The sequence below is a fragment of the Mytilus trossulus genome, chromosome 9 (assembly GCF_036588685.1).
Source record: "Mytilus trossulus isolate FHL-02 chromosome 9, PNRI_Mtr1.1.1.hap1, whole genome shotgun sequence".
Classification (NCBI taxonomy): Eukaryota; Metazoa; Mollusca; class Bivalvia; order Mytilida; family Mytilidae; genus Mytilus; species Mytilus trossulus.
The window spans coordinates 68,853,201-68,862,803 of NC_086381.1; the positions used below are offsets into that span (position 1 = coordinate 68,853,201).

General features: G+C 32.4%; 1 protein-coding gene across 2 annotated transcripts; it reads right to left on the reverse strand.

Moving 5' to 3' along the window:
- Positions 1-1,008: 1,008 nt before the first annotated feature.
- Positions 1,009-9,502, reverse strand: LOC134683304 (CD151 antigen-like). 2 transcript variants are annotated; one of them, XM_063542506.1, is made up of 7 exons: positions 8,922-9,501; positions 6,907-7,098; positions 5,656-5,730; positions 4,377-4,475; positions 3,258-3,440; positions 2,682-2,765; positions 1,009-1,643 (listed from the first exon to the last, which is right to left on the reverse strand). In XM_063542506.1, exons 1-7 carry the CDS (start codon positions 8,985-8,987, stop codon positions 1,584-1,586), a joined length of 759 nt encoding a protein of 252 aa, XP_063398576.1. In that variant the 5' UTR covers positions 8,988-9,501; the 3' UTR covers positions 1,009-1,583. The 2 variants fall into 2 exon arrangements, with proteins under 2 accessions (XP_063398576.1, XP_063398577.1); XM_063542507.1 differs by lacking the exon at positions 5,656-5,730 and having other exon boundaries at positions 8,922-9,502.
- Between the last annotated feature and the right edge of the window lie 101 nt (positions 9,503-9,603).

Sequence of the window (9,603 nt, forward strand, 5' to 3'; positions counted from 1 at the left end):
CATTTACAGATAATGCCTACAGTGTTAAGTGTTCCTCTTGGTGGTAAGTCCCAACATTGGTTTCATTTGTCTTACTTTAGTTTGACTCAAATAAGTGTTATAAAGCAATGTTAATTACCACAAAATACAGATCAAGCTTCAATTTTGGTGGTGTCACTGTAACTGTTCTAAAATTATGTCCCTTACAAATGGAATAATTGCTGAATTTATTGTTTACCTTCTCTCACTTTAGTTTGCCTCAACCAAATGTTATGAAACTTATACACAATGCTTATTACTTAATGTTTGAGGATTTTTTTAAAGATTACTTAGTAACTTTACTACACATACGGTTCAAATACGTGTACACATATGGTCTGGAACATATATATCAAATATATGCATCAAATGTTTTAATAGGAACACCACTGACAAACAAGTCATTGTAACAGTTACACCACTGACAATCAAGTCATTGTAACAGTTACACCGCTGACAATCAAGTCATTGTAACACCACTGACAATCAAGTCTTTGTTACAGTAACACCACCGACAATCAAGTCTTTGTAACACCACTGACAATCAAGTCATTTTAACAGTTACACCACTGACATTCAAGTCTTTGTAACACCACTGACAATCAAGTCATTGTAACAGTTACACCACTGACAATCAAGTCTTTGTAACACCACTGACAATCAAGTCATTGTAACAGGAGCAACACTAACAATCAAGTCATTGTAACACCACTGACATTCAAGTCATTGTAACACCACTGACAATCAAGGCATTGTAACACCACTGACAATCAAGTCATTATAACACCACTGACAATCAAGTCATTGTAGCTAGAACAACACCGACTATCAAGTCACCGTAATAGGAACAACACTGACAATCAAGTCATTGTAAATGGAACAAAATTGGTAATGGTTTCCAACCTTTCCATATCCGAAAAAAGTCATAAAACATATCACAATCAAATATTTATGTCAACAGCTATCTAAAGACACATATTTCATATAATGAATGAATATTATGCAAGCCATGTAAGATCTACATATTTTCTACATAAGATAGATGGTTTGGACAAATACTAATAGGTAGATGGTGATTTTCTCGCATATCAAATTTTACATTCAAATTGGTTCTATACTTTGTGGTATTTAAAATAAAAAAACGCACAAAAAACGTTTCACTTAAATAGTTGTGTATTCATTATCTAAAACAAGCTCAATGAATATTCTAAATGAACTGTTGAAGCTCAAGCTCGTCAATAATATGATTAATAAGAGCTTTTGTTATGATACACTGAGTGAGCTTGATCAAAGCTTGCTCTTAACAATATATATAGAAACAAATTAGAACATCCTGCAACGGTTTACTATGGCCTAGCATCACATAAGAATAATGTTTTCTAATGCTATTAAACGTTTTGTAGTTTTTAAAAGCCAAGTTATGATAATATCTGTTAATACATTGAATAAAAATAGGTCTACATAATTATGTAGGATTTTCCAATTTCACTCTATGAAATTTCTCTATTGTCCCTAACACATTATATACAAGAATGGATGATTTAACTGTTTTGAGTTTCGTTGTGTTATCTTCTCGTATCTTTCATAGCTTTATAAAAACAACAGCATAATACCATCCCAAGTATCTGAAAAAGTAAATCAAAATAACAAATCGATGGTTTTTTTATCAAAACATTTTGAAATATTAATGACATAAGACAATTATGCAAAGAAAGTTTTTAACTACATATAATCGGAATTAATTAGAAATCCTTCTTTACAGAGTCCTAGGCTAATTAGAAACCTATCTAAATGAAAATTTCATCCTACAAGCTAGTTTTCGTAAAACAGAGAAAATTGAAAACCCCAATACCTTGTAGATTAGAACATGAAAATTTGTTCAACAAAAACTTTTATGAGAGCTAGGAATCCGTATTCGACAATAAACCTGTCCAATAAGGGCTCAGAGTCAACTGACTGAAACCAGCTAATCCCAATAACGATCATTAACCGGTAAGAAGTACTAGTAAACACTATGTTAATACGTAACTTATGAAATTGCGATGAATTAAACCCGTACCATTTCGTAAAGGTTGACTTGCGTTTTGTATAGATATAAGAAGACAACTCTTTATCTAAGTCACAATTTGTAAAAGTATACTATTAGAGGTCAAAGTACGTTATTGTTCTATACAATAATGGAATTTGTATCGTTCGTAACTCTTCTGCCGAGAAAGTAAATACAAATTGTGACTTGGATAAAGAGTTGTCTTCTTATATCTATAAAATAATGCGTCGTATTTATTATTCAGTGGAGAACTGCTCAAAATAATGAACCTTTTATTCCAGAATAATTGGCTTTTGAAAAAAATGTTCAGCTTTTTAAATTAGTAAGTTTTAAGTTACGGCTATAACTGCATGCTATAACATATTTTCCTGTGAAACATTTTATGTAGGAACTAAGTAAATATTTTTTTTAATATACGTATATTCCATTCATTGTTATTTCCATATATTATTTTCAGTAAATATTTTTTTTAATATACGTATATTCCATTCATTGTTATTTCCATATATTATTTTCTCAAAAAAATTGTCAATATAATTATGTATAGGAATCAAAAGTATGCAAAAGTCAAAACAGTCTTATATTCTTGACAAAAAAAGATGTATGTATTACAAACCTGCACAGAACTCATTGCAAAACAGGTCCATCCAAAAATTAGCATATTACTTTGTATCCAGTTTTCAAGGGCAGTATGACATCCCTGAAATAAACTGTAATTTATCAAGCAACTCAATATCACAGTATGATAGATAGCCAGCCTAAAACACCAAACTATTATATTTGGAAATTCATATAATATCTATATTATTCAGGTAATGAATTGAAAAATAATGTGCAGTATATGATAGGAAGATTTTATAAAAAGGAGACAACAACAGAAATTCAAAGGAAAATGACATTAAACATACATCAAGATTACTATACTCATTAGATATATTCCATTTGATATATTTATTGCCGCTTAGTCTGTGTATATATAGCACGATGATTTTTTTTGTCATATACCGTATTCGAATGAACAGACATTTGTGGGCAATGACCCCCACAAAATCCAAAAAATAACGAGCTTGCATACAATTTTACGACTTTGTACAAATGAGAAATTCTAACAAACGATGAAATAGGTGATCCACAATAACTAATAATTTGATGTCACTAGAAAATTATAAACAGACAAAGAACTAACATATACCTTTGTATATATCTGTGTTAAATCACGTGGTACTTTATTTCCAACATTGCATAAAGTACCGGCTGTATCTTGGCAACAGCTGACTGGAACTGTCTCTCTCCCTCTCGCTACAGCTAGACTATCATCTCTATAGTAACGATAGTCTTGCCAGTCACTGTATTTATGAAGACCACAACAGTTCAGCTGAAATGGTTAGAATACTTATTAGAATCAGATTTAAAATTATGTGTGTTTAGTATGGATGGATGATAAAACGAGAGATGAAGCTTTAAGATTGAAATGAAAGTCTTCAGGCAGTCAAAATAGTGGTGATACCTTGCGCGAATCAATAACTGAATATCTAATACTATGCCAGCTGTAAAATCAATTATTGTACGTATAACACAATTAATCTACATCAAAGTTTCAATCGGTGGTATATTTAGATTAAGTATAGTATGTACTTACTTCCCTTTGTATGGTGGTATATTTAGATTAAGTGTAGTATGTACTGACTTCTCTTTGTATGGTGGTATATTTAGATTAAGTATAGTATGTACTTACTTCTCTTTGTACGGTGGTATATTTAGATTAAGTATAGTATGTACTTACTTCCCTTTGTATGGTGGTATATTTAGATTAAGTATAGTATGTACTTACTTCTCTTTGTATGGTGGTATATTTAGATTAAGTGTAGTATGTACTTACTTCCCTTTGTATGGTGGTATATTTAGATTAAGTGTAGTATGTACTTACTTCTCTTTGTATGGTGGTATATTTAGATTAAGTATAGTATGTACTTACTTCTCTTTGTACGGTTGTATATTTAGATTAAGTGTAGTATGTACTTACTTCCCTTTGTATGGTGGTATATTTAGATTAAGTATAGTATGTACTTACTTCTCTTTGTATGGTGGTATATTTAGATTAAGTGTAGTATGTACTTACTTCCCTTTGTATGGTGGTATATTTAGATTAAGTGTAGTATGTACTTACTTCTCTTTGTATGGTGGTATATTTAGATTAAGTGTAGTATATACTTACTTCTCTTTGTATGGTGGTATATTTAGATTAAGTGTAGTATATACCTACTTCTCTTTATACGGTGGTATATTTAGATTAAGTGTATTGTGTACTTACTTCCCTTTGTATGTTGTTTATTACATCAGAATGTTCTGTGTTGTAGTGATACTGGTATTTCATACTATATTCTAATCTCATTTCTATGGACGACGAAACCTAAAATATACACAAAATTCATGATATATTTATTGTATTTATCTTCTTTATTTTTTTCTCTACTCTTCTGTTTACGTGGTATGTGTTTTATTTGAAAGACCTTACATTATTTGCATAAAAATGGCTATGATGAATATTCCGATAATCGTGCTTTGAAATTGGAAGTTTTGGATCATAACTTGATATGAAAGATATTTTGATAATAAGAAATTTATCCAAAGACGGTGACATGATCAGTATTTAGTATTCCGTGAAAGTTACTATCATTTTACCATATCTCATCATTAAAATTATAGTCTTCGGATATGGATAAAATATGGATAAAGGGCGGAAGGAAATAAGGAAAACATTCGCCGTGACCCAGGCTGATAACCGGCATATATCAGCCCTATTTGACATCACGTGGTCGGGCTGTTTGTGGTTATCAGCCTGGGTATGTTCGTTATCAATACTATATGGAAAAAGACTAACACATGACCTTTTCAATATAGGTCTGAGTATCATCCCATGGCCCATATAAGCTCTAGACATTCGTTTCGGGCTGGCATGGGTTGGGGTCTTCGGGATGATACCCGGGCGATATTGAAAAGACCGTGTATTATTCTGTTTATGCATTCACCAGGCTGATATATAAGCCAATATCAGCTCTATGGGACGTCACGTGGTCGGCCTGTTATGAGTAACTTTTTTATCATATGGAATCGATGTACAAACGCACAAATGCTGATAACTCAGTTGTACATCGATTCTATATGATAAAAAGTCTAATACATTGCCTGATCAATATAAATTCAGGTATCAGCCAATGTACCAAGAAAACAGATACATTCCCACATCCTGCTTTTTTGTAGTACTTTTCCCACTTCCTACTTCCCACCCCACCCCTCAAGTCCCTTTGTTTTAACGCCATAACCTACACAATAACCCCCCCTGTATCCCACACACCAAAAGCGTGTCATCCCACTCCAGGATGTCACAACAAATGACTAACGTAAGCATTGTAATGAGTAATACCGTAACAGTAATACATTTCCTAAGCCTTAATTGCCGATTTTGTCATTATTTTCTAATTTGAAAAGATTAAGTGCAGATATTAGATCTTAATGCATTAAGGTGGATCGGAAGTTTTACTGCCGTTAACTAGATTGTTTGTTGATGTCTCTGTCATCTAAACACGTACCTTGTCATAAACTAAGAATGACTTTACAGTTGAGAAGACTTCACACCCAAATGCAATCAATACAAAAGTGAAAAACTGAAATACAAGAAAGAAGAGAGTAAACGACAAATTTTAGTAATTCTAAGTTACTCAAAATCTATTTGGTTCAGTATTCTGGGGACTCGTTTACTCATAACTATTTTATCTTTTAGGAACTTAGTTATTTTTTGAGTATATACTTGAATACGAGTTGCATGCATAGCGTATCCGAATAACATCTCCGACAATTTGAAAGTTGAATGCTAGGAAGTTTTAACTTTGCTGGCTGTTTGTACACATATTGAAGGTGTGCATGCATGTAGTTAGAGTTTTAGTATTTTTAATACTTGCTCATTTTTGAGATGGGTGAACGTTCCTTGTTTGCAGTATATGAGTACATAAAGAGGTGCATAACGTTTCCGGATAACTCAGTCCTCCTACAGTTAATTATATATCTATATATTAGTACTCCCATGGTCAACTTTGTGTATTTTGAAATAACACACTTTGCATCTGCGGGGGCATCATTTTTGTCTTCCAGGTAGACTTATATCTCAAGAAAGTGCTACATTGACTTTGTTATAAAACAGTTACTTCAGATTGGAGTGCCCCTCCCCCTTCCACGTCCCAAATCCGGGGCATCACTTTGTAGAGTTTTCAATAATTAATGTTCAGCCTTGCTCCATGTATATACCAACTTTTTTAGTATATATATGAGTCTACGTGTATAATATGCATATTAGGTCATTAGTTTTCTCGTTTGAATTGTTTTATATTTGTCATGTTGAGGCCTTTTTATGGCTGACTTTGCGGTATTGGCTTTGCTTATTGTCAAAGTCCTTACGCCGGATGACCTATAGTTGTTTATTTCGTGTCATTTTGGTAACTTGTGAAGAGTAGTCTCATTGTCAATCATACCACATCTTATTTTTTTTTTTACATATTCCGAACATTTACATGTAAATAAGATATGAACTTATCCTACTTGGAAGCAGAGTCTTGAATTTTAACTTTTTCTGGTTTAGAATCGATCAATTGTTATCTTTCTCTTGAATATTGCTTGCTTGGTTAAAAAAAAACCAAGCAAATACCAATGTTGACGTTCCAGTAAGGACCTTACACACGACCTTCCACATTAGAACCAAAGACGATTCAAAATGCCCACAGAGGCGGCCCAAAGCAAAATTCTGCCTCATTTTGAAGCATAGTGATTGATAAACAATTGCAACTTACGAAAGATATCATACACCTGTTATCGTTGATGGCACCTAAACACCCGATGATCCCAAACATAGTAACCGCTACCCCTGCTGCCATAACAACGTAGGCAGGAATAATGTACAATCCTTTGTCCACTACCGGGGAATATATCTTTATATTCAACATGTACCACGTCCCCAGGCTTAACATGCCAGGTCCTGTGAACTAAAAATAAAAGCTGGTTAAATATCAAATATAAAACAATTCATAACACATTGTTATCCATATTGATGTATCTGATATCACATAAGATTTCACATCATGCATTACGTAAATCTTGAAAATAGAAAATATTTTAAGAAAAGAAATGGTCGTTCAGTGTTCATTAGAACCATTTACTCAATTTACGACTTTATCGGTCTCTTTCATGGCTCTGTTAACCTTTTCCTAATTAAATACTTTGAAGTTCTCCTACCATTTTTTAGCTGATGATATGGAGACATGCAGTTTATTTTTTTTTAACATAATTCCAACAAATTTGAAAATTCTTTAAACATCTAAACCCATTTCTATTTTGAACTTGTTACTTTTTTTGACAAAAAATCTAGGGACAAGAGAAAATGTTTACGCACATTATACCATCAATGTTTTGTATCTAAACCAGCGTACCCGCAAAAGTAAACATCGTGAAAACGTGTAAAAGACACCAAGTCAAATATTTAATACAACCTGGCTCCATGTGTGAAATCAGTCCATATATTATATGCAGAAGATCTGAATACTTTAGAACTGTTTGTGATAGATTCATTTATTGTGCAACACGGAGACAGTTCTATCTTAACACATATTAGTAACTACACCTCTATATTTGCTGACTGAGGGGGATTCATAAGAAGCCCAGGAAGTCTATCAAACGTTTTGAGAACTTACTAAAGATCTGCACGTTTTGAAATGTCAAACTTCTTAATGTTATATAAACAGTACTTTAGATTTAGATAGACTTCATACAACCACCCTATCTTTTAACCGGTATATAAACAGTTTGACGTGTTTATCCTCCTGGGAGCTATGTATAGTCATAAATTATATAAACACTGGGACTAAAATGGAGTTGCCAGGCGTCACTGAAACTTCAATAGGCACCCTTTTTGCATATTCATCAAAGCTAAAAAAAACACCAAACTTATTAAACAGCTGTGGTACCAATTTTCATATGCAAACATATATTCAGTATTATAGTTTCTATTTCAAATTATGTCTGTTTTTGAACGATATGGACAGTAAGCTTCGCAAAGTTTAACATTCAGCGGTGAAAATTGTTACATGTAGAATGTGAACAATTAAATTTCTTCGAATGGTGTCAATACCGGAAAGTTCATCTGATGTACTTTTGAGTTTTTGTTCTCATTTTTTCCCGAATTAACGTTAACTTTGTGCTCTTTGCCTTCGGTGCTTGTCGTATATTACTAATCTGCTTTTCAAAAGGGCATATATTTGAAAAGTCCAAACTTAAACTGGTTCTGATTTTTTAACTGCATTCCGAAGGGTCAGAACATTGATACCAAGTATGCATGGCTATGCATGTTGACATGCTATGCATGGCAGCAGTTTCGATCATGCAGGAGTCGTCTTGCATCCTCAATTTAACAGAAGAATTCATGCCTTTGAATTTTCAATTTGAAAGAACATATTAAACATTTTTTCACAAAGCTTATTGCTGTCATTTTATTGTCTCCCTTAAACAAACAATATAATTCATACATCTTTTGGACGAGAACTGTTGTGTTTCGTTTGATGGGTATAAATCATAAGTTGCCAGAACATTCTGTGTTTTAAATGATTAAAAGTTTATATCAACTAGAGTTCAACATTTTTTTGAATACATATGTATTTGTATTTCGTATTGTTGTTTAGGTTATAGCTTCACTTTCAACGTTGTTTTTCGTTTTTTGTTTTGTGAAGAAGTTATTTTATATTTTCATTTTATCCTTCTCAATATAATTACTTTTGACATTTACTTGTTAGTTTAGATTATTATAGATACTTACCCAAAAGAATACGTTAAAGAAGATGACCGACCTCTTCACACACTTATAACTACAACACCCTGTCATGATGCTATCATATCTCTAACGAATATAAATTGTATTGCAATAAATCTCAAATTCCTTGAAAACAAATATCACAACATATAAAATTCCAGTGAAAATCACAGTATTTACAGAAGTCCTTTTTATTGCTGTTTGTCGAAGAGATTCATTCTTTCTGCTTAAAACATTGGCACACTATTCAATATAAGATTAGGAGAGAGAGATAGAAAACGTTCTATTCCAATACTTAGGGGTTCTCAAACCAAAACACTGATCGAACAATATTGTTAGCAACGAATAGACATTTTACTTTATAAATGCAAAATTTAAGTGCTTCCTTGTACGTAACAAAACTGATTTCTTTTCCGCCGAAAACACAGAAATTTTTATTCACTTTTGTACAAAGTTGATTCATTTAATGTCCATTTAGAAGTCATTTAAAAGAGATACATCCCTACAACGTCAGATAATTCGCAGGTAATGACGTTTTGTATAACTTGTCAACACCGAGCACTCAATGAACATCATCCACTTTCTAAATAAAGTGAGTGCTGATAATTGTAAGGCCAGTCAAAAAAAAAAAAAAAAAAAAAAAAAATGACAATAAAAAATACCATAAAGCTTTCATTTTTTTTTTAGA

Excerpts from the sequence above, each read along its gene's own strand:
- LOC134683304 (XM_063542506.1), bottom strand. The coding sequence starts at position 8,987 with ATGACAGGGTGTTGTAGTTATAAGTGTGTGAAGAGGTCGGTCATCTTC. Across the intron at positions 5,731-6,906 it reads ACAGGTGTATGATATCTTTC|TTTTTCACTTTTGTATTGAT; the intron begins GTAAGTTGCAAT and ends CTTGTATTTCAG. Across the intron at positions 3,441-4,376 it reads TAAACAACATACAAAGGGAA|CTGAACTGTTGTGGTCTTCA; the intron begins GTAAGTACACAA and ends TAACCATTTCAG.